General features: G+C 43.3%; 1 protein-coding gene across 1 annotated transcript in view; it reads right to left on the bottom strand.

Moving 5' to 3' along the window:
• CHN1 (chimerin 1) overlaps window positions 1-26,139 on the bottom strand; it is a 104,289-nt gene that overhangs the window by 1,250 nt on the left and 76,900 nt on the right. Inside the window, exons 8-13 of the mRNA XM_040439630.1 lie at window positions 16,885-16,962; window positions 12,060-12,144; window positions 6,559-6,732; window positions 5,211-5,288; window positions 4,243-4,380; window positions 2,181-2,286 (exon numbers count right to left, since the gene is read on the bottom strand). Of these exons, the coding sequence (XP_040295564.1) occupies window positions 2,181-2,286; window positions 4,243-4,380; window positions 5,211-5,288; window positions 6,559-6,732; window positions 12,060-12,144; window positions 16,885-16,962 (659 nt within the window). The remainder of the gene's footprint in view (window positions 1-2,180; window positions 2,287-4,242; window positions 4,381-5,210; window positions 5,289-6,558; window positions 6,733-12,059; window positions 12,145-16,884; window positions 16,963-26,139) is intronic.

Below are 26,139 nucleotides of genomic sequence, written 5' to 3'. Positions count from 1 at the left end.
AGAACATGTGAATACATCCACTTGTGCCCCCAAAAGCATAAAGTACCTTTCAGTTTTAGTTCATCACAGGCGGCGAAGGGAAAGACCTATCATGGGTGGCTGGGACACAATCTCATGGCTGTCACACCGATTCCCCGAGGACGTATGCACGCAACACAGAGTGACTGTCAGCCATAAAGGCAAGGCAATCCTGTCTAATGAGATTGCGGTAATAGGGACCGTCATGATGAGGTGTAAGAAAGACGGTATTACTCTAATTACACATAGATTTACTTTAATAGAAGGGAAAAGCCAAACTAGGCATCTCTGCATTACCGTCCAGAAACCGGTTATCTGGAGAGAGCTGGTCAGAAACATTTAGATATTTGTAGGACAAGGTCAATTATCATCATGACTGTTATCCACAATTATAAGAAATGCAGCAATATATCTGCTTGGAACCATTCCTCTTCAGACTGCAGTGGGGGGTTTTGCTGCCGTCAGGAGCCCCTTTAAAAAACATGAACCAAACATAAAATGGACCAGAACATGAAGGGGTTGTCCAAAGGGCTGTTCATTGTACCCAGCCTTAAAAAGGGCTGTCTCATGCAGAGTCTGGATTCTCTATCCTCCAGAGATTAGCTTGGAAACCATGTCTGACCACAAATACAACGTAGCATTAAATGCCAGAAATTCCAAGGAAAGGCCGATCGCATAGATGGGGCAACAGTTCTGATTCATAGAGGGGGTTCCAAGAGTGGGATACGGATAGAGGTTGTAGTCATGAGACAACCCTTTAAAGGGTATTCCGGGATTTTCAGCTTGATGGCCTACCTCAGGATAGGTCACCAATATGAGATTGGCAGGGGTCTGACACCTGACACCCCCACCGATCAGCTGTTTCGGGAAGCCGTGGTGCTCACTGGAGTTCTGTTGAGCACCACTTCCTCACAGCTTACCAAGCACAGTGCCGTCCACTGGATAGCGACTGTGCTTAGTATTGCAGCTTAGCCCCATTCATTTGAATGGAACTGAGGTATACCTAGGCCATGTGAACGTGATGTCACACGGCCTAGGAAGAGGTGGCAGCGCACACTAGAGCACCGCGGCCTGTTCGTACAGCTGATCAGCGGGGGTGCCAGGACTGATATTGATAATCTACCTTTAACCTTCGTAGGCTGTGCCATCAGTAAGTCCAAGTGGCATAGATGAAGTCTAAGGTAATTTACACCACAATTCATAGCGACAGGGTTTTTACGACCTCGATCTGCACGGAACATGAGCATGCTGTGGATTTTTGCAATGCACAGGGTGAGACCTCTTGTAGAACGCACAAGCAAGAATCAAATTCTCTGCAGATTTGTAGAAATGATCCACTGCATCCAGACTTCCTCTAAACGTAAATGCCATTCATAGCAACATTTACGCAAGGCCATGTGCTACCTAGTGTATGGATACTGCCTTCTGTCTGCGAAGATCATTCTGATGAAAACGTCCAGGGATCACTCACTTCTGAGTAGAGTGACCCCAAGCTGAGCTATGGGGCAATAAAAACAGATGCGTTTTTTCAATTTTTCTGACGGAAGACAAATATGGAGAACACAATGCTAATGCGAATAAGCCCCTCAAGTTAGAACGATATGGTGCATTTTAGAATCCCCAGAATGGGACACCTGCTTGGCCCAGATAGCAATGAATTTCAATCAATCTGCTACTGTCAAAGGAGTGCCAAGGTCGAAACACCCCCAATGAAAGTAATTAAGCTTTTTTTCACAACACATTTACTATTTTAGTTTTGTAATTTTTTGCAAGGTGAAAGATATTCATACAATTTTTTTGTTCTTTGTTCAATTCTTACAGTAAAATGTGCCCATTAGCTGTTGGTCTTGGCTCTATTAGAACACAGGCTAATTCTGTTATCTTGTCCGCAGCACATACTCTACAACGGGACTGCGTGCGATGATAAAGAGAAGGGATTACAGAAAACCTATGGTGTAGCTCAGCGTGACCAAATAGCAGATAAAGCTCTGAGAGCCCTGGGAATCTGGCAAACCGAAAAACGGTTTCACAGCCAGTGGGCATGGAATCGTTTCCTCCTCCTGGGTTAGGACTAAGAAGGGCTTTAAAGCTGAAATACTGTTCAAGTTTCAAAAAAAAGAAATAAAAATGTTCCGCCATTTGATGTGCTTAGATGTATTTACCTCTTCAGATGGGCCATGAGATACCGCAGCGTTTCACAGTGTGCAGGAGGTAGCAGCTTCAAAGCTTCATGAAGAGCTTCTAACTGTGCATCCGGGTCCACAGCCTCTGAATAATCAAAGAGAAACCGGGGTTAATGCACAGATTAATCCGAGGCGCTGATGAAAAGGTATCTGATAAGGAATAGGAATCTTAGGAAGGCGGAAAAGAAAGCAATAGCGCAATGTACAGTTATATTTTATAAAACTCCTCTATATATTCCTCATAAATTATTAAAGGGACACTACCATCATTTTGTTCCTCACATAGTAACAGTCTGTATGTGAACAGTCTATCTATTTTATTTTTAACAAAAATATCGGTAGATGATTTTCTGGACATAATTTTAAGTCACTCCACATATTCTACTTTCTGTCCTGGCCCTTTAACTTCCCTATTTTCTGGACGGCAAACCGTTTCGCTTGACACTCCCGGTCAGACCATCCACTGCGGCCAGAGAGGAAAAGGGGATGAGTGAGGTTTGTCACAAGGTGGTGATAATGGCACCTCTGCTCTGTGAATTACTCCTTTAGTCAAAAGAGAAGATTCTTAGTGAAGGCTCTTTTGTCTTTGTGATTGCGACCTAAGATAGGATAGGGGGCTATCCATAGTATTCAGTATATTGTGCAGACTAGATGGGCCAACTATTACTCTATTATGGCCAAATACATTACAATGATGTGAGCAATGCTCTTCTACAGACATCCTAATCTAGGCCTATCAAGAGAGCAATACAGCGATCATACTTGTATCCCAATTTTACCAATGTACTAATTTACTAACAGATAAAATATTTCCCTTACAGCAGTAGTAAAATAGCAATGGGATTCCTAACTATTGGAGTTTTATCTCTCTGTGCTGACTGATATAGGACAATATTTAATATTTTATTTAAAATATACCAGTACTGTCGAAATGAAAAATAAAAAAATAGAAAAAATTGTTTTCTATGAATAGAAAAATAATAATAATACTTCTTTCTTACAGAAGTGTCCCTTTATGAAGCTGTCTGGCATATTACCACAGGTACCAGATGATCTATGACCCTTGTTAATTTAATCCATGATTTTAGCTTTTATTCCATTTCAAAATTCTACTTGAAGTCTTTGGCTTGACTCCATTTGGTCTATGGGGGAGATTTATCAATACTGGTGTTTTGTACGCCGATCTTGATATCCCCTGCGCTGCTGGAGGATCCACCTATTGTATGAGGAGGCACAGGCCTCGTCATATATTAGGGGTTTCCACAAGCAGTCTGTGCATATAATCTGAATTCTATGGCAGCTCCAAGCTGCTGTAGATTTCTGCCTTCATTGAAGCCAGAAAACTGGCGTTGTGCCAGGCCCACTGGCCTCGCCTAATCCCTGCCCCCTTTTCAGAAAGTGGGGAGGGTGACGTACGAACGTCACTTGCAATAATATATTTTCACGCGGCGTTGGCAACTTCTTTCCACCAGAAAACTGGCAGAGGGAGATAATAATTTTTTTTTTTTTTTTGTTAAGGCTCAATTCACCTTAGCGTTTTGGCTTCCATGTCAGGCAGGTGATGCCCAATGGACCCCACTGACTTAGGCTAGTTTCACACTAGCGTTGTGAGATCCAGCGGGCCGTTTCGGCAGTGAACAGCCTGCCAGGTTTCTCTGGATTGGGCATTGCCAGACGCCACTGCCGGAACAGCCTACCGGATCTCACAACATTCGTGTGAAACTAGCCATATAATAAGGTCCGTTCTGTCACAGTCTTCGTCGTTTGACAGGAAAAAGACCACTGCATACAGCAAAGCTTTGATGGAATCTATGGCGGGGCCTCTGACCCAGATGCGAACAAAACCTAAGATCAAAACCCCATGGACAATGTGGAAAACTTGGAAACAACCCTACAGCAGTGTGGCCAATGTCCATCTATCATATATGTGGCTGGCAGGATTTATGGGGTTCCAGAGCTAAGGACTTGGTCACAAATACACAGGTTAAGAACCTTCTGGCGTAAGGATCACAAAGTTAGTATGAGCATGTTGTGTACTTACTTGCAGACTCGAGGAACTTGGGGTAAGCGTCATAGGTTATCAGTGGGATTGGCAATTCCCTGAAGTAGAGTTTCAGTGCACCAGTTATAATGTTAATGTCTTCATAGACATTTACAGATATATCAGCCTTCTCACCATCTGCAAGGAAAGACAGGGGTCAACATAATACACTCTTTAAATTATTAACATAATGTAATGCTAAGGCTAAGTTTGCTTCTGCTTCATAGGCTCTGTTTGGATCATCCATGGCAGATCCCATTCTTCGATGGAAAAACACAGCTGCCCACAGTGCTATTCTTTCCCTAAAGATGCCTGACACAATGGTGGAAATCAGACTGACCCAACTGTAATTCAGTGGGATTTGCCAGTCACTGGTAGCATCCATCGCACATTGAATTTGGCCACAAGTTGTGTTCTCCATGATGGAAGCGAAGAAGCAAGTGTGAACAGAGCCTTAAAAGCCATGTCCCTCTTCACACCCAAATAATTTAGATTGTCTCAATGAACATTAAGCAACTCCACAACATGTTGTAATTGAATAATTCCTATAGTTTCCACACCTCTTATGCAAACCCATGTGTCTACGTGGTAAGACAAAAACCCTGTGAAGTCTGGTCCCTTCCATGCTAACATACATTTGGTGGATTAGGAAGAAGTAGGGGACAGGGGGAAGAATATATTTAACTGCAGATTCTGACTACGCAGGGCTCTTTCTTGTTGTCTGTTACCATGGAGACACTTTGGTCTTCAGCAACCAAAACAAAAAGGACATTTTGAATGAAAACCTATTGCACAGTTGCTTCCAAACCAATGGCCAGATCATAACCCCTACAATTGAAAGGTCTTCTCATTCTACATAATTTAGAAGCATGGCTACATACAGTGACTGATAATTTACGGCTGACCACTAAAAACATTTTGATTATTCTTAAATCTACTTGTATTTGTTAAAAAGGAAACCAAATTACCTCTGTCAAAGGCCATTTTGGCATCTTCAATGAGATCAGTAAAACCTGATATTCTGTACAATCCTTCTGAATTCAACCCTGTTAAAACAAATATTTATTTATTTATTTTATGCACTTATATAGCGCTACTATATTCCGCAGCGCTTTACAGACTATCCCCAATGGGGCTCGCAATCTAAGGTCCCCATCAGGATGTCTTTGGAGTGTGGGAGGAAACCAGAGAACCCGGAGGAAAAACACGCAAACACGGGGAGAACATACAAAGTAATGTGAGAATAGGGCATTTGCTTGTGGCTTTCATATGCTCTTTAAAGCCTCATTCACATGACCATATTTTTTGACCACAACTGATCCGCATTTTTTGTGGATCGGAAGCAGACCCATTCATTTCAATGGGGCCGTAATTAATGTGGACAGCACTCCGTATGCCCATTCTGTGTCCCTGTAAAAAACATAGAACATGTCCAGAAAACGGATGCAACATGGGCTTCATCTGTATTTTGCGGACCGCAAAATACATGCAGTCGTGTGAATGCACCCTAAATGTGAATGTTTTCCAGATATGCTGCAATAACGTATAATAAATCATTTCATCATGTATTATTAGAGACAGCTTATTAGGTTGCTTTCACATATAGCTTTGTGGTGGCATTTTTCTGCACTTTTAGTTGTGATTTTTTGCATCTGCATCTTTTTCTGCAAAAAACCACCAGCTCCAGATGTTAGCTGAAGGTCTATAGGAAATATGAAAGGCAGGCCACAAGAATGTTTTATTGCTAAGGGCAAAGTTTTTTTATTTGTCTTCCTTCTTTTCAAAAACGTGGCATGCTGGAGCTCTTGGCGTTTAGAGGTGTTTTACCACCACCTTCTCTATAGACGGAAAACGCCAGAACTGTAATTTACTCCAGTCAGGAGCTGGAATAGATTTCTGGCATAATGTGGGACAGTTTTTTGTTTTTTTTTGAAAGTGGTGAAGCGGTCACAAAAAGCTAAAAGTCAAAAACGTTTGCGACAAGACGTGTGATTTCTTGATGCAGGAAACTGGCGTAGTGCTATGGTAAATGATACCCGCTGTGTGCAAAAAAAATGGCACGAAAACTAAAGCAAAAAATGCAGGTCCATAATTCCATTACTCGAGGGGGTTTTACAGATAAACATACACCAGAGCAAAATCATGCAGGTAAAGACCCTTACAGTGGTATACACGCAAATTAAAGGGGTTGTATGGGAATAACAATTTCTAATCTCATACAACCCCTATAAAAAATAAAAAATAACAAAATACAATCTAAAACTATACCACCACATACCACCTCCTGGTACACTACAGGAGAAGAGTCAGCCTCACCTCTAGACTCGATTTCTCTTATACACATGTCCACTACCATCGGCCTTTTTGAGTTGTGGGCTTTAACCAATGTGGTGAGGTCACAGCTGTAAACTTTCTTGACGTGCTTCAAGTCCGGCTTGCAGTCATTTGGAACCATCTTAGAACATTGCTTGTGAACATTCAAACCACAATCTGGAAAGGAAAAGCAAGCACATAAGTGTCTGATTGATTTACATGGGAATCCACACAATGAGAGCACACAGCGCGTTTTTTTGCACAACCGGCATTGAACTCTGTAGCACGGAAAAAGGCTCAATGTCCGTTCTCTAAGTGGTTTCCTCATGGAGACAGTAGTGTGTAGCCACAGACAGATGATCCCCATTAAATGGGGCAAAACTGCATGTGGATTCTACAACAGACAGTGCAAACTGAAGAAAACGAGGGTCAGCCACAGATTCCATAGCAAACATAGATTGGATTTTCCCTGATGTGCATTTCCATCATGTGAACATGCCTTAAAAGGGTTTTCAGAGATCTAAATACTGATGATTCTGGATAGGTCATCAGTATCTAATCGGTGGGGGTCCGACACTCGAGACCCCCGCCGATCAGCTGTTTGAGCAGGTACCGGCGCTCCTGTGAGCGCCCTGGGCTTCTCCATGCTCACCAAGCACAACGCCGTACATTGTATAGCGGGTGTGCTTTGTATCGCATCTCAGGGGTAGATATATAATAGATTATAAACAGGATGCTAAATATTTAGGGCTGATTAATAAGCTTTTTTTTACTGCTGCCACACAGTGCAGGGAGGCCTTGGCATCCACCCAGTTGGCAGGACACATTGAAATGTCACAAAGTGTCAGTCCCAGGGCTGGAGATTGAAGGATGACAGCAGATAATTATAAACACTTAACATTTCGTGCAAAGCAAAAGCTAGATATGGTTGCTACTAACACGCAACATTTTCCATGACCTATGATGTAAAGTGACTTCACACTGCTTACAGGTGACACAACAAAGGGTCTAAAGGTTCAATTTGGGCATAGAAACAATGGCATCCTAGCTGAAGTACCAAAAAACAAGACAATGGGAAAAGTTGTGTTTCTGACATGACGCTTCACTTGCATTGTAGATGTCCTCAGAGATAAGGCCCTGTCCACGTGCCCATTATCTGTTTTTCCTCAGGGGCTTCGATAGTTTTTGATTTTAGAATAATGGCCTTTTTTGTCATTTTGAAATCAAAGCAATATGCGAAACAGAGCTGCAAACCCAACATGGACAACTGGTTATCTCCAGGTCCTCCAAGGAGGTTTTCAAACTCCTCTTCAACCTTGAAGTTCCGAACCAATATATAGGGGCTGTCTCATAAAGATGGGCCAGCGATCAGCCGATCTCACAGGTCACGCTTCTATAATGCCCAGTGTTATCTCCGGAAACTGGCAGTACATCTGGCTAAAGGTTACCCACCTCAACTTCCAACACTTTCACATGAAATTCTAATACGTCCACAGTATAGTGCAGTGATGGCCAACCTCTGGCGTTCCAGCTGTGGTGAAACTACGACTCCCAGCATGAGAGTTCTCAGGAGTTCTCAGAACGGCCACGCAAGTGTACATTTTGGGAGTTGTAGTTTTACCAAAGATGAAGTGCCGGAGGTTAGCCATCACAGGTATAGTGTATGGACTTCTTCTACAGCTCTGTTCACACAACTTTATGTAAACTGCCTGCAGATGCCATTTCAGGTATGAAGGGAATAGTAAAGGCTTGTAATGTGTTTATGGCAGTAGATGACCTAAAAATGCCATGAATTAAATTAAATATATGAGCACATTTACATTACACACGTGAGTAGGCTGGAGAATTAAAATGCTTCCACATCAGCTGACATTGCTGCTGAACCGCAGGCTGCAGATGGCTCTATGAATAGAACCGAGCTTCAGTCCTATTGAACTGGGAACTAACCGTCCCGGAGGCCTTGAGGACTGGAAGGGAGAAAGCATTCGTGGCACGCATCATTAGGTACAGGTTAGCAGCCATGATGTCCTCCTATCCATGGTCACAGACCTTAAAGAGAACCTGTCACCTCCAAAACACATTATAAACCGGCATCATTACCTTACAGTAGCCCCCAGTGTGTTCCTAATGTTTTTCATTCCTCCACTGGTTGTTGTATACTTTATAAAAATGCTGTTTTAATGTGTGTTTTCGCTATCCTCAGTCAGCTTGAAGTCAAGGGGGCAGCGGCCTCCTTGCTTCAAGTCAAGCTAAGCCCGCTCCTTACACGTCCTCCCTTCACTGTGATTGACATCCTGCAAGTCTCGCGCATGCGCGGTGCGCTCCTGGTCACTGCGCGATCCCGTCTCTGGCTCCCGCATTTAACCGGCCGCTTTCCTCTCTCTGCGCATGCGCCCGGCGCGCGCGCACACGATGGAAAAGCCTGATGCATGCACAGAGAGGAAAGCGGCCGCCTGAGTGCGGGAGCCGGCATCGCGCAGTGACAAGGAATGCACCGCGCATGCACGAGACTTGCATGATCCCAGCCTCACAGCAGGATGTCAATCACAGTGAAAGGAGGACGGGCTTAGGCTACTTTCACACTTGCAGCAGGACGGATCCGACAGGCTGTTCACCCTGTCGGATCCGTCCTTCCGCTATTTCGCCGTGCCGCCGCTCCGTCCCCATTGACTATAATGGGGACGGGGGCGGAGCTCTGGCGCAGCACGTCAGTGCACGGCGAAAGGCCGCCGGACTAAAAGTCCTGCATGTCCGACTTTTTAGTCCGGCGGCCTCTCACCGCGAACTGCCGTACTGCGCCGGAGCTCCGTCCCATCCCCATTATAGTCAATGGGGACAGAGTGGCGGTCCGGCGGCGCGGCGAAATAGCGGAAGGACGGATCCGACAGGGTGGACAGCCTGTCGGATCCGTCCTGCCACAAGTGTGAAAGTAGCCTTAGCTTGACTTGAAGCAAGGAGGCCGCTGCCCCCTTGACTTCAAGCTGACTCTGAGGATTGCAAAAACACAGATTAAAAGAGCGTTTTATATAAAGTAAAGTCCTGAGGTCCACATTCCCCAGGATTACTAAGTAGTGATGGCGGCATACCCTAATTTTACAAGATGGGAACATGACTTTAAAGTTTTTTGAACACAGTGAACCCATATAGGGGTGCTGGACTACACTTCCAAATGCCGCTCCTAGCCAAAAAATGTTTGCTTTCTGTAACGAACTAACCATGATGTCCGTATAGTGTGCATTTATCTGCCCTTAAGCAGTACAACTCCCATTAGATGAGCCGTGCATGTGTCTCTCCATTGAATTGTCTGCACCACTTTCCATAGAAGCGTATATCCTGCCGAAACATTTTCTCAATCTGTTCATTCTCAAACTCAGAAAATGGGATTCAGGATAAAAGTAGACGTACTGTACGCCAGGAAGATAAACACAGATGGTGCAGGGAAATGACATAGTCGGCGCCATCATCCCTTGATCTGCAGCATGCAGTGATACCACACATGGATATGTTCGTTTCTTCATGGTAGAATCGGAGATGGTCTGTCATTGGGACCACATCTCTTCTCTACACCCTATGCAATTTAGATGTATCGGAACTAAATGTCTTAAACTCTTTATAATGATGATCTATAATTAATAGGCAGAAAGTCGGGATAAACCCGTCTTATAATCTAATGATCTGTGCCAATGATTAACTCATTTCTGCTATACCTGAACATGTACGGCAGGTATATATTATGTACGGTTATGGAATCTGCAGTGCTGTGTTTTAAGTTCGGTGTCATCGAAGAATCTATAACGGGAATTAGAATACATAACGGGATTCTTCGATAACCCGAACTTTAGACGCCGAACTTAAAACACGAGTTCGCTCAACACTAATGAAGACTTTTGGGACAATTTTTTCAATTGGTTTTTATTAGAAGTTTTCAGCAGTTTTTGTGGTACATGTGCTTAAAAACACTCTTTGTGAACGGTCACTAATGAGGAGTGTCAGCTGATGTGAAGCCTTATCTCTGATCTCCTGACCTCATAAATCCTCATTATAGCTAAACTCTTGTAAAACTGATAAGCAAATGGCTTAAAGGAGTGCTTATGAGGTCAGGAGATCAGAGGTATAAGGCTTCACTTCTGTATGGGGCAGAATGCAGATAGACCGATTTTTAACCACATGCATCAGAAAAAAAGCTAATTTTTTTTAATAAAGACTACATGAAAAAAAAAAAAAGAAAGACTTAGCCCAAATGAGTAAAATGCAGTCATAAAAAATGGCCAAAGGTATTAAACTGGACATCCTACTTGGCATATGAAAACCTATTTAGAAAAATATGGCAAACCTAAAAATCTACAGTTTGCCCTGTTAGCCACATATGTGTACCACTGCAGGTCATCCCTTTGAATAACCAAATTAATCCATTTGGGGGCAGAAGCAGCACATTCAAGGCAAACTCTGCGTTATGGCTAGTCCAGGCCTGAGGTGGGCGATGCATGACCTGCAGATTCAAATAAGAGAGGATCCACGTGTCATGGCCCATACTGCTCGAAGTAGGCACAGCAGGGGTCTGACCAGTGGGTCAGCAACCTATGATACACTACCTTTTGTATAACTACAACTCCCAGAATGCTCCATTTACTTCTATTGGAGTACCAAGGGCAGAACTTCAAGTGTGCATGCTGGGAGTTGTTGTGGTTGCTGATCCCTGCTCTACATATTGCACATGTAGTCTTCCTATAAGTTAAACACTAAAAGGGTTGTGCAGGCAGTATATATTGATGACCTATCCTCAGGATAGCTCATTTATATCTGATCGGCAGGGGTCTGACACCTGGGCCCCCCGCCAATCAGCTGTTTGAAGGGGAGGTGGCGCTCTATGCAAGAGCTTCTTCCTCTCTCTTCATTACACTGCCCATCGTCATGGAAGTGCAGTGTAAGTACAAATACTTGCTCCATTCACTTGCACTGCCGATACACGGGAGACAACGTGTAGTGTAATCAAGAGAAAGCAGTTATTGCATGGAGCACCGCCTCCTCTTCAAACAGCTGATTGGCGGTGGGCCCAGGTGTCAGACCCCTGCCGATCGGATACTGATGAGCTATCCGGAGGACAGGTCATCAATGTATACTGCCTCCACAACCCCTTTAAGGGCTGTTTCGAAGCTGCGTTAGAGAGGATTTCCCAATGTATCATTCCAGCGGACGCCATTCTGTAGGCATACAGTGGCATCGGTCACCCTTAGGCTCTCATCTTACTGGATGCCTCTGTATAGAGGTGCACGGCAGACTGCACTACTGCATACAGCAGAAAATAAGGAATACGGGTGTAGACAGCCTGACGTTGGCTCTGTCAGGTGAATGGGAGCCTATGGATACACTGGAGGTCTGTGCCAGGAGCTTTCCTGAAGCATACGGCAAATGGACACAGCAAAACACAGTGTGAATGCAGTCTTATTTTACCAGGATAGTTATTTTTATCCCATTGCATTTCTAAGAGATGCCGCCATACATACCTGCACATTTCACTCCCTGAGCAATCAGCCCCCACATGAAGTTGGCACAGTATTCACACCAATGAGGACCCCTGAATGTGTGTACCTGGAAAAATGCAGAATATAATTACCGTACAGAAAAGTTCTCTAAATGTCAAATCCTACATAACGTCCCTCAATAACACAGCGGGCTGCAGACTAAAATCTGTTTCAAAGCTGTGCCCTGACGGCTGGGAGTAATTTAAAGTGAAGTCTTTGTAGGATCACAGTATAGGGGATCATTAGAAATGTCAGTAACAGTCCGGGTCAGGGAGCGGAGAGGGAGGCTGGCTGCAATGTAATATATAGACTCGTGTAATCAGAGCAAGAACGGCTGCCTACATTGTCCATTCCCCCTCCCCCACTAGTGTATAGTCCCTGCTGGGACTGTGGGTGAAGACTGAATAATACCTGAAATAAATTCACCGGGACTTTTTTTTTTTATATGTATGATGGTGCATTGGAAATCAAGCCATTACTCCAGCTAACACAGCGCAGCAGAAAATGTGATTATATAGTATATTTTCATTGCTGTCAGCCTCGTGCATCAACAATCAGCAGATTTTCAATCTCCTTGCTGCCAAAGGGAAAGCGAGTGCATTTATATTCATTGCCTTCCTAAAGCCTCTGGCTGTCAAAACCAAAAAAAAAGTTGACATTCAAGCAGTGAACTGCACTCAATGGCTTCAGACACATGGAAAGTGGCATCCAGGTCGATGATGCTGACAAAGTAAAATATCAAGCAAGATTGCACCGTGATAAAGGACACGACTACAACATTAGAAAGGACACAAACCAACAGCAAACCACGGTCTACATAATAAGCAAACCATAGACAGCCAGATGACAGTGTCCACCCCTGCAGAGCCAGCATGGAGTAACAAGAGCTTGAGGGGCTCGCTGAGGGATTCCTGTGTGTAGCTAGACTGTTATGTTGGAAAGTTCAAAAAATAATGTATTAAAAAAAAAAAATTGGGCCACAAATTTTTTTTTATTACATCCCTAGAACAGCATTTCTTGTTTTAGACACCTTTTTTTGGGCTGTGTCTAATAAAGGGGGTATGGTCAAGAGGGAAAGGGTGCCTTAAGATGAGACAATTTGCGAAAAAATTGCACTGCAAAGTTTTGGCGCAAAGTAAGCCAACTAATAGACAGTATGAACTTAAAGGGCATCTGTCAGCAGATCTGCACCTATGACACTGGCTGACCTGTTACATGTGCACTTGGCAGCTGAAGACATGTGTTGGTCCCATGTTCATATGTGCCCGCATTGCTGAGAACAATTAAGTTTTAATCTATGCAAATGAGCCTCCAGGAGCAACGGGGGCGTTGTCATTACACCTAGAGGCTTTGCTCTCTCTGCAACTGCCGTGCCCTCTAAACTTTGATTGAGAGGGCAAGGTAGTGAAGAGAACAAAGCCCGATTTAGCGCAGGGCAAGGGAGAGCATCGGAGCTCATGTCAGAGGGGATGAGTGGGGGAAGCAGGGGATAAGTCTGGGTTCTGGGACAACCCCTTTAAAAGGGTTTTTACAAGATTTTCTTTTTTACTGGTTACCGAACCTCTGGATAGGTCCATCAGTATCTGATTGGTGGGTGTCCGATACCCACGACCCCCGCTGATTAGCTGCTTTGAGAAGGCAAAGGTGCTCCTGTGAGCGCCGCTGCCTTCTCGCAGTTCACCAAGCACAGCTCTATGTATTGTACAGCGGATGTGCTTGGTATGACAGCTCAACCCCATTGACTTGAATGGGGCAGAGCTGCTCCTAGGCCACATGACACATGAAAGTGTCACCAATCGGCCTGGGAAAAGCAGAGAGAAGGCTGCGGCGCTACTGATAACGCCGCTGCCTTCTCAAACAGCTGATTGGCGGGGGTTCCAGGTGTTGGACTGCCACCAATCAGATATTGGTGACCTATCCAAAGGATCATCAGTAAAAAAAAAAAAAAAAAAAAAAAAAAAAAATTGATAAAAAACAAAAAGAATTTCTCAGCATTAGGCTACATTCACACGTCAGTATTTTTCTATAATCCGATTTTCTGTCCGTTTTTTGCGGATCCGTTGTTCCTGAAAATGTTTCCGTATGTCATCCGTTTTTTGCGGATCCGCAAAAAACGGAAACATGTATAAATTTCAATAAGCAAATAAAGTTGTTTGGATTTCTTTAAAAAAAAAAAATAAAAAAAAAAATTAAAATGTAATTTCCAGGAACGGATTCCGTATAAAACGGATGACATACGGAATGACATCCGTATGTCATCCGTTTTTTGCGGATCCATTGACTTTGTATTGTACCAGGATCCGATTTTTCAGGAAAAGAATAGGACATGTTTTATATTTAAACGGACATGCGGAACGGAACAACGGAAATGGACAGCACACATTGTGCTGTCCGTTTTTTTCCAGGACCCATTGAAAATGAATGGGTCCAGATCTGGTCCAGATCTGTTCCAGAAAAAACGGAACAGATCAGGAAAGAAAAAACGGACGTGTGAATGGACCCTTAGAGAACTGGATTTTGTCAAGAATGATATGGTTACGTTTTAAAGCACCTACCCTACATGGCGTTATTCTTTGAAACTGATTTTGGGGGTGACAGACTCCCTTTAAGTGGCCCTCTTCTTGTATGTGCATCTAATGTGCATAGCTTTTGCACAGGACTGTGTCCCTATAGTTTTGTGTTCTGCCATACAGTGCGGTGTACAAAATTGGAGGCATACAGAAGTACAGCACAGGCCCATAAAGTTGTATGGGTGAGGTAATACGACTTCCAAACTTGTAAGGAGTCGTAATGTGGCAATGTGCATGAAGCCAAAGGAATAGCGGAATAGATTTTACTTTCAACTCGACAAAAGAAAAGATCCCAAGTAAGGATATTAATGCTGACTGGGAAATAAGACTGAAGCGTCCACTAGGGCCTCTACAGATGCTGCATGGCACGGACTTTCCCATAAAACTATTCTCCATCTGCGCAGAGCCTGGTAGAGGCATTGCATCCTTTCTGTCCCGGTTGCATTTATCACTGCAGTCCATATTGTACGCCATGTCAATGCACTGATTTCCACTTGGAACTCAATGTGAAGAGGCGATCATCTGGTCGAGCTTTACATACAACTTAAACCAACAAAACAAAAATACTAAAAAAATAAATAAAAAAGGGATTAAAACCAACCAGCACCAAATGTAGAAGACTGAGCAACGGGCAGGTCTCTAGATCTATACATAAGGAGAATCTGCCATTGTACATGGGGACAGAAACATGGATTATGATAGCTGGACCATCAAGTATCAGGCTCCAGTGGGGATCCAATGCTCCATTCAATGGCAGCTGTGTCCTCCGTTTATTAATTCAGATGAAACGCTGTGGCCCATTTACTGTACGACGGGCAGAAAAGACCCCAATCTGTCATTTGGCATGTGACCAGGGACAGATTAGCATAGTTATTAATATGCAGTACACTCACAGATTATGCCAAGGCCCATTAGAATGTGAGAACCTCATTGTACATTACACTAAAGACAGTATCTGGCAGTGTCAACTCCTTCAATAGACACTTGTAGGCTACTGAGGACACTTCATTAATCCCCGAGAAAAGCCAGACAAGAGCTCCAGACCATCTGGCAGATCTATGCGGAGCAGCATATGTTATACTAAATGACTGATCTGATTATACGTAAAAAAAATATGACAAAAAAAAAAAATTACCACCTCCGATTATTAGAAATAGAAAAATGATCACGCCTGAGGAGAGTTCCTGGATAGTTGCTCATTACAGCAAATCCGATTATTGATCAAGCTCTATAACATATAATATATAATCCCACCTATAGATCAATGCATTTTTTACAGTCAGATTGTAAATTCAATAGGATGTATCCACGGAAGCCCTCAGCTCTGCAAACACAACCATGACGTTCTCCTGCCACTTTAAGCTGGCCATACATTTTGGTTAGCTGGTGGCCAAACACCTCTCTCCCACATACATGCTCACTCAGTTTAGCCAAGTTTTATTTATGGGGAGAGATTGGGCATGTTGAAATCCAACTGGCCGATCCTACTCTCCCATTAGGGGAGAGTCGAGACACCCTCAAACATAATATAGGGCAGGCCGGTCCTGCAGAAATTGGCAGGTTTGGTTGACATTAGAACGTCTATGGCAAGCTTTAGGCTGATTAAGACCACAAAGCCATATTTTTAAAGCTCAAGTCCTGTACAGGCACATGGCTCAGGTAGATAAGAAGCCCCCGCACCTAGAAAATTCCTGGGGTTACCTTCTCGGGTTTTCTTGAGACTGATGGGCATGGACATTCTTGTGGCTTGGGCAATCAGATTGGTTTACTTATAACCAAAGTCCCTAGTTATTATATCTGGTCTAGGTTTATAGTTCTATGTAGAGCTGAACTCGTATAGCTTTGTGTTGCATTATCATCATTTTTCAGCTAGGACAATGCGGTAGGTTTAGCTGCAGTAAAACCACCGATAACATGGTGCCAAAGTGTAAACTCCACTTCGTGCACGTGGATATGCCTATGAGATTGTATATGGATACCAAGACTCCTGCAATCCCAACAATGCTAAGCCATGAAGGAGGTCTCCATTAATACGCACCCGATTATGATGCTTTCTCTACAATTTTGACTATTTTGTACATGCGAATAGTCTTCCAATGTAAACACCTTATAAAATTAAAATTCAACAACAACAGATAAAGATAAAATAGAAAATATATGAAAACAGACGAATATAAAATACAACAAAAGAGAACGGTCATGCTGAAAGTACAACCTCATGCAAAGTGATGTCTTACCTTAAAGTTGTGGACTTTCTCATACTTGGGAACCTGTTCGTTTTCCTTAAGTGTCGCTCTTCTTACGAGAGACGTTAGCTGTGAATAAGCAAACAGTTTCAGAGGTTGCCATAGTGTAGCAGAAGTCTTACGAGAGTTCAGCTTCATGCCCAGCGCAGCTGCCAACAGATTCTGCTGCTGGCTGTCCTGCTTTTTGGGATTCCAACCAGATTTCATGTGTTTTAGGTCGGACTGTGACTCTTTAGATGGCATTTTGAAGAAATGTCAAGAAAAAAAAAAAATAGGCAAAAATTCTCTCTTGTATTAACAAAATGAATATAAAAACTGCAAAAATACCCTATAGGAGAATAAATAATTAAAAAAAACAACACTACAGTGTCTAAGGGCACATCCTGCCAATGGGCTTTAACAGAAAGTCAAGGCAAACGACAGCTTTTCTGGGGTCTTCTTGTGATCTTGAGACAGATGCTTATCAGGAATGAGTATAGGAAGTGTGCATTTAAAAGATGCCAAAGTCGCCTTGCTTCCATTTACGAATCAGATACAAAAATACATGTAAAAACACAATGTCCGTATGGGTTCAACAGCCCAGGAGGTGAATTAGAAGTGCAGCTCAGGAGGATGCTCAGGGAGTCTGCAGATATCAGCTTAGTGAATGAGGGAAAGGCGGAGGGAGAAGGGGCTTAACAGTCACGCTGCTTTACACAGACCACAATAAGAGGACATCTAACCAATGAGACGGAGCAGCAGCCCTTATGTATTCATCTGCTTAGAATCCCACCCCCGTTTCCCCCCTACGCAAGACTTTTTTTTTTTTGATTGCTTAACCAGAACAGAGCTGAAGCACTTGGAAAATGTAACAAAAATATGGACTGCAGGAAGTGTCTGCCATGAAGGGGTTAAGACGAAGGACACACAGAACAAGTCGCAGGGATGGTAGTGAGCAATGGATGAGTAATGCTTTGCTGTATTGTAAACCCTTGCTTGCTCTCCATCAATGCTATTCACAACCATCACGGAAAATCCCAAGAAAAGGGACTAATTCTGGTAATGAAAACACAAAGAGCGATAACCTACGGCTTTTAACCTTGCAAACATCCCATGTTACTATTTATAGCGGACGGCTTGGGTATGGTCAAGAGCGTCTGATCCAAAAGAAGCCCAAAATTATGCATAGTGCATCTTAGTATATAACACTATGGAAAAAAAAAAAATATATATATATATATATATATATATATATATATATATATATATATATACACACACACTGTATACACACACACACACACTATAATCACATACTTGCATATATATATATATATATATATATATATATATATATATATATATATATATATATATATATATATATATATATATACACACACACTAGGTACTTCTATACGTTGGGGAAATGATAGGTACATCAATACAAGTGTGAAACACAGCAAAAAACAGACACTTTTTGTGCGTTTGCTTTTCCGAAATGTTTCTACAATGATATTTCTTTACAGAAAACAACATCATCGTACTGAATACGAAAAACTAAAATCCTACTTTTAACACTCTGGCAAAACTGTGTCCAACATGGCATGCTCTGGTTAAAAACAGTAGTATGCCCTAAAAAACAGGCGGCTATTAAATCTGACTGCTGTTGTAAATTACCATATGTAACAATATATACACTCATGTATACAGTATGGATTGTGCATGATGAAATTTCATGTACATTACAAAAAAATATATATAAATATTTATTGACTTTGAATATTAGACACCGTCTCTGTGCCTTTCATCCATATGTTGCGTTTCAGATGTTTACCTGTGAAACATACTTCACATCGTCAGTTGGGCTGAGCCCCATTCAAAATATTACTGTCTTCTATATTGTGATATTGAAAATCTAAATAAAGATTTTACAAAAAATAAATCTATATTAACCTCTCATATATAAAATTGTTAAAGCGAACCTGTCGGCACGAAATGCAGTGCAATCTACAAGCATCATGTTAATAGAGCAGGAGGAGCGGAGAAGATTGATATACAGTTTTGTAGGAAAGGATTCAGTAAAAAACTTAAAGTTAAAATCTTTACTCTTTCTGGGCTTAAGAGTCTGGAGGGCGGTCCTATCTGTGGACTGAGGGCAGCATAGTGCCTGGCAGCGCTGGGGTCCTAGGTCCGAATCCGACCGAGGACAACATCTGCATGGAGTTTGTATGTTCTCCCCGTGTTTGCACGAGTTTTCCTCCGGGTTCTCCAGTTTTCTCCCACACTCCTATGACATACTGATAGGGACCTTAGATTGTGAGCCCCATTGGGGACAGCCTGATGCTAATGTCTGCACAGCGTTGCGGAATATAGTAGCGCTATATAAGTGCATAAAATAACTAATTAAAATAAACTAAAATACCTGTGTATATACACTCATACAGGGAAGACTGTCAATCACTGAAAGGACCGCCCACATGACTCCTGACAGAATGAGTCTTTTCCCATAAAACTATTTATCAATCTGCTCAGCTCTTCCTGCTCTATAACCTGCTGCCTGCAGATTGTACTGTGTTTTCATGGGTGAAGTTTCCCTTTAAGTTGGCCAAGAAGTGCATGACATAAGAGAAACTATGATTAACCTGAATTGCAGTTAATGTCTGGATAAGGCAGCAATCTCCCCTCTGGTTCTGGTGCAGCTTGGGGCCCAGCTCTTATTACAAGTTTTTGAGATGACGCCAGAAGTGGATTTATGGGGAATGGGGAATATAAATGAAGGATTTGTACTTCTTCCTGCTTGATCCACGTCTGGCTTTTGGTCAAAAAACTACATTCTCAAACTGCATCAAAAACTTTGGCCCCGATTCATTAGGACCAGCGTCTGGTAGACCGGTCTTGATAGGGCCTGCACCGCTGGAGGAGCCATGTAATTTATGATGAGGCATAGGCCTAGTCTGGCAGTCCGTACGCTGGAACGAAATCTACGGCGGCTCGGAGCTGCTGTAGATTTCAGTAATTATTTACGCCAGTTTCTCAAGTAAATAACGATGAAGGAGTTGGAGCTGACGGTCCTGCCCCCTTTATGTAAAATTGGCGAGGGTCATGTGAACTACTAATTGTCACTTGAAAAATCTTAATGGCATTGAAAAGTCACAAATCTGGTAGATTTGCAACTTTTCTATGATGAAAACAGGCATAGGCCGGGCTCATCACTGTTCTGTTTTCTGTTCTTATGATCCGTCAGAAAAATAGAAAAATTAAAGAAAGATCCTCTATTTTGAGCATCAGTTGTGCTCATTTCGGGTCCATTTTGTCAGAGATCTGTTATTTTAGATGAGACAAAAAGTCCTGCATGCAACGGATGCTCAAAATAAAGGAAGACAAAAAACAGTGATGTGAACCCAGCCATAGGGCAGGGCTCCAGATGGCGACCAAAATGGTCGACAATGCGACTTAGAATTTACAAATGGCGACAAGACTTTTTAGTCTTGCCGCCATTTGGAACTAGACCCGCCGCCGCAGCTCTGCAGTTGAATACAGCGGCGGGGCACAGGAGATGATAGTTCTCTGCCCCGCCGCCGATGTTCTTCTCAGCAGCGCAGCGGAGAAGTAGTCTCTCCCTCCCCGCTGTGCTGCTGCTGCCGCCAATAAGAAGAGAGACGGGGGGAGGAGGAGGAGGAGGGGCTGTGGCCACTGCGCCACCAATGAAGATAACTGACCTGTTAATACAAATACAGGAGGCGGGTGCTGGAATCAAATAGCCGGTACCCGACCTCTATGACAGGGAGCTGCGATCCGCTGCAGTTAACCCCTCAGGTGCGGTACCTGAGGGGTTAACTGCCGCTGATCGCAGCTCCCTGTCATAGAGGTCGGGTACCGGCTATTTGATTCCAGCACCCGCCTCCTGTATTTGTATTGGTGGTGCAGTGCCAATGATGGTTAAAATAAATAAAATTAACTTACCTCCTCCAATTGATCGCGTAACTGCCGGTCTCCTGTTCTTTCTTCAGGACCTGTCAAAGGACCTGTGGTGACGTCACTGAGCTCATCACATGGTCCATTACCATGGTGATGGATCATGTGATGTACCATGTGATGAGCACAGTGATGTTACCACAGGTTCTTTGACAGGTCCTGAAGAAAGAACAGGAGACAGTCAGTTACGCAATCAATTGGAGGAGGCAAGTTCATTTTATTTATTTTTTTAACCCTCAAATAACCTTCTACTATGCATTCTGTATTAAAGAATGCTATTATTTTCCCTTATAACCATGTTATAAGGGAAAATAACACAGTGAATAGACTTTCATCCTAGCAACCATGCGTGAAAATCGCACCGCATCCGCACTTGATTGCGGATGCTTGTGATTTTCACGCAGCCACATTCACTTCTATGGGGCTTGCGTTGCGTGAAAAACGCACAACATAGAGCATGCTGCGATTTTCACGCAACGCAAAAGTGATGCGTGAAAATCACTGCTCATGTGCACAGCCCCATAGAAGTGAATGGGTCCAGATTCAGTGCGGGTGCAATGCGTTCACCTCACGCATTGCACCCGCGCAGAAATCTCGCCCATGTGAAAGGGGCCTAAGGGGGCTAATAGTAAGTATAAAAAAAAAAAACCCACTAAGGCTACTTTCACACTTGCGGCAGTGTGATCAGGCAAGCAGTTCCGTAGTCGGAACTGCCTGCCGGATCCGCCGATCTGGATGTGACTGAAAGCATTTGTGAGACGCAACCGGATGCGGATCCATCTCACAAATGCATTGCAAGAACGAATCCATCTCTCCGCTTCTCATGCGGACAGACGGATCCGTCTTGTATCTTTTTACACATTTTTACTGGTCTGCGCAAAGGACGGATCCGGCATTCCGGTATTTTGAATGCCGGATCTGGCACTAATACATTCCTATGGGGAAAAATGCCGGATCCGGCATTCAGGCAAGTCTTCAGTTTCTTTCGCCGGAGATAAAACCGTAGCATGTTAAGGTTTTATCTTTTGCCTGATCAGTCAAAATGACTGAACTGAAGACATCCTGAACGGATTACTCTCCATTCAGAATGCATGGCAATATGCCTGATCAGTTCTTTTCCGGTATAGAGCCCCTGTGACAGAATTCTATGCCGGAAAAGAAAAACGCTAGTGGTAAAGTACACTAAGGCTACTTTCACACTTGCGGCAGAGAGATCCGGCAAGCAGTTCCGTCGCCGGAACTGCCTGCCGGATCAGGCAAATTGTATGCTAACTGATGGCATTAGTAAGACTGATCAGGATCCTGATCAGTCTTAAAAATGCCTGATCAGTCGAAAAAATGCATTGAAATGCCGGATCCGTCTTTCCGGTGTCATCCGGCAAAAACGGATCCGGCATTTATTTTTTCACCTTTTTTTCAGTCTGCGCATGCGCATACCGGAAGGACGGATCCGGCATTCCGGTATTCTGAATGCCGGATCCGGCACTAATACATTCCTATGGGAAAAAATGCCTGATCCGGCATTCAGGCAAGTCTTCAGTTTTTTTAGCCGGAGATAAAACCGTAGCATGCTGCGGTTTTCTCTTTTGCCTGATCAGTCAAAACGACTGAACTGAAGACATCCTGATGCAAACTGAACGGATTACTCTCCATTCAGAATGCATGGGGACATACCTGATCAGTTCTTTTCCGGTATAGAGCCCCTGTGACGGAACTCTATGCCGGAAAAGAACAACGCAAGTGTGAAATTACCCTAAAATATTAAGTTTAAATCCGCCCTTTCCCAATTTTACATATAAAATATATAAACAATAAATAAATAAACAAACATATTACATAGCGCTGCGCCCGAAAAGTCCAAACTATTAAATTATTAAAAAATATCTCCTATGCAGTGAGTGCCGTAACAGAAATAAATAAATAAAAACCATGCGATTCGCCATTTTTTTGTCACCTTGTCACCCCAAAAAATAGGATCGGACTGTTCTATTATGGGCGGTATTGAGTATCGCAATACTTTTTTATGGTGACTAAAGCAAATCAAAATTTTGGCATCGAAACAACCCTACGACGATCTGATCGGCGTAGTGTTGTCACGATACCAAAATTTTGATTCGGTTTCGATTTGGCGACTAAAATTTATATTTGGCTCCTAAATTTTTCAGTTCAGGAGCTAATGGCTACTAGGTATTTTTTTTAGTCTGGAGCACTGCCATGGGGGGGGGATAATGAATTTCCCCCTTTGTGCGATTCCAGCCTTACAGGACTCATCTATGCAACATTATTACAACACATATAATTGACAGAATGAGATGAAAAAAAGTAATAATATTGTAAGGGCAATCAGTACTTTCATTTCTTAAAGAGGTTTTCTGGGATTCTCTTACTGATGTCCTATCCTCAGGCTAGGTCATCAGTATCTGATCAGTGGGGGTCTGACACCCGGTACCCCTGCGGATCAGCTGTTGGAGAAGGCAGCTGCGCTTCTGTGAGCCCCACGGCATTCTCTCTGCTTTTCCTAGGCTGTATGACGACACGTTCATCGGTCACGTGGCCTAGCAGCAGCTCAGCCCCATTCAAGCGAATGAGACGCTATACCGTGTACGGCGCTGTGCTTGGTAAGCTGCCAGAAGGCGGCGGTGCTCACAGGATTACCGCTGCCTTCTCAAAACAACTGATCAGCGGGGGCCCCGGGTGTCAGATGCCCACAGATCAGATACTGATGACCTATCTGGAACCATGAAAGCTGCAATATGAATGGTTGTTGTGGGCAACAAGGCCAGCTTTTCTGTTAGCATTGATAAAGGAGTATAGATATATACACATCCATAAAAAGTAGGTTGTATTGACATGTAACGCAGTGCTGTAAAACCAGGCTTATATGTATGTAAACTCTTCACAGTAATGCAATAAACAGACCTATTAGGCTACTTTCACACTCGCGTTTTGTGCGGATCCGTCTTGTATTTGCACAGACGGATCTGCACTAATAATGCAAACGCTTGTATCCGTTCATAACGGATCCGTTTGCATTATTAATTAAGTCAAAACGGATCCGTCCTGACTTACATTGAAAGTCAATGGGGGACGGATCCGTTTTCAATTGCACCATATTGTGTCAGCGAAAAACGGATCCGTCCCCATTGACTTAGGCTACTTTCACACTAACGTTTCTGGGTCCGCTTGTGAGATCCGTTTCAGGGCTCTCACAAGCGTCCCAAAACGGATCAGTTCATCCCTGATGCATTCTGAATGGATAAGGATCCGTTCAGAATGCATCAATTTGGCTGTGTTTGGTCTCTGTTGCGTTTTTTAAACGGTCGCTAAAACGCAGCTTGCAGCGTTGTGGTGACCGTCTGACTATGCGGAGCCAAACGGATCCGTCCTGACTTACAATGTAAGTCAATGGGGACGGATCCGTTGTTCACTGACACAATATGGTACAATTGAAAACTGATCCGTCCCCCATTGACTTCCAATGTAAGTCAAGACGGATCCGTTTTGACTTAGACTTTATTTTTTTATGAATAATGCAAACGGATCCGTTCTGAACGGATACAAGCGTTTGCATTATTAGTGCGGATCCGTCTGTGCAGATACAAGACGGATCCGCACAAAAGTAGCCTTACATTGTAAGTCTAAACGGATCCGTTTGGCTCCGCATAGTCAGACGGTCACCCAAACGCTGCAAGCTGCGTTTTAGCGACCGTCTAAAAAAATGCAACGGAGACCAAACGCAGCCAACCTGATGGATTCTGAACGGATCCTTATTCATTCAGAATGCATTGGGGCTGAACTGATCAGTTTGGGGCCGCTTGTGAGAGCCCTGAAACGGATCTCACAGGCGGACCCAGAAACGCCAGTGTGAAAGTAGCCTTAGTTGTAAGGATATGCTGTAGTAAAGTCTAGCATTCAAAAGTAGAATAAGATCTTACCAAATATAAAGATTAAAAAAAAAAAAAAGACAAAAACATAACTGTCCATGGCAAACAAAGAGAACTCCCATTTAGGCAGTAAACGAAGAATGCAGAGAATATGGTTAATACAAGTGTACAGCGCTTCAGGGTAGGCAGTTGTCACTTTACAGAAGAGAAAATGGAAATGAGCATCATTATTACACCTAGAAATCTATAATGAGTCTTATGGGAGCAGTAATTAGGGAAGGGAAACATGAAGAAGTGGAGGCACCAAATCCATACAAGGATCCTCTTCATCCAGCGATAATTATATGTACATGTAGGGATTTTCTATACGGAAATCTGTCTGTATTCTGGGATTTTCAGGGTTCAGCAGATGTATTGGAGAATTAACTGTTTAAAAAACAATTGCACATCCTCAAATCATAGCAAAGAGAGTTGCAGGTAACATCTGTACTCGGTTTCATCACGACACCGTATAGGAGTGTGCATGGAGGCGCGCATGGAGGCGTGCATGGAGGCGTGCATGGAGGCGTGCATGGAGGCGCGCATGGAGGCGCGCATGGAGGCGCGCCGACTCCTGCAATATGATGGTTTTCCATGCTATTCTTCCTAAAGCTGACCATGCAATATTCAACAGCTGCCGGCCAAACGACTGACCGCTATCTCTCCCGACTCTCCAGCCACATACACATTTAGTTTGCCAAAAGGGGGCAAGGAGAAAGCCGCCACTAGAAGTATCTCCTAGGCCCAGGAGAATAAAAAGATCGGGCAAAAAAAAAGTACTTCCCTCCCCTAACATCATCGGTCAGGGAAGGGCTGCAAGCTCCCCGTACACATTATATAGGCTACTTTCACACCAGCGTTTTCCCTTTCCACTATTGAACGCTTCAGTTTTGTCTCCATTTACTGTCAATGGAGACAAAAATGGACTGAATGGAAAAGCACCAGAGTGCATTCGGTTGCATTCCCATCGCGGATCCGTTTTCTCGGATACAAAAGAGAACAGTTTTAGTCATGGCTATCTCAGAGATAATACAACCGGATCCGTTCATAACGATGCAGACGGTTGTATTATCAGTAACGGAAGCGTTTAGTTTTTTTTGCGCATCCGCAAAAAACACAGATATGAAAGTAGCCTTAGGCTATAGGCAGGTCGGCCGACAATAATGTGTATGGGGGCCTGAAATGCATCGATTCCAAGGGAGAATGGCTTTGTAATACAGCATCTGATGGAACATGAGAATGTTCTTCATGGTTTCATATAATTCCAGAGGCCATACAGTATATCCGGAGCAATCATACTCTGGTCTATCCATTACAGCAAGGTCACTGATGCCAATATGTACTGGTAAAATGGATTACATAAGGC

This window comes from Bufo bufo, chromosome 7 (assembly GCF_905171765.1).
Source record: "Bufo bufo chromosome 7, aBufBuf1.1, whole genome shotgun sequence".
NCBI lineage: Eukaryota > Metazoa > Chordata > Amphibia > Anura > Bufonidae > Bufo > Bufo bufo.
This window is presented reverse-complemented; position numbering and strand designations above follow the sequence as displayed.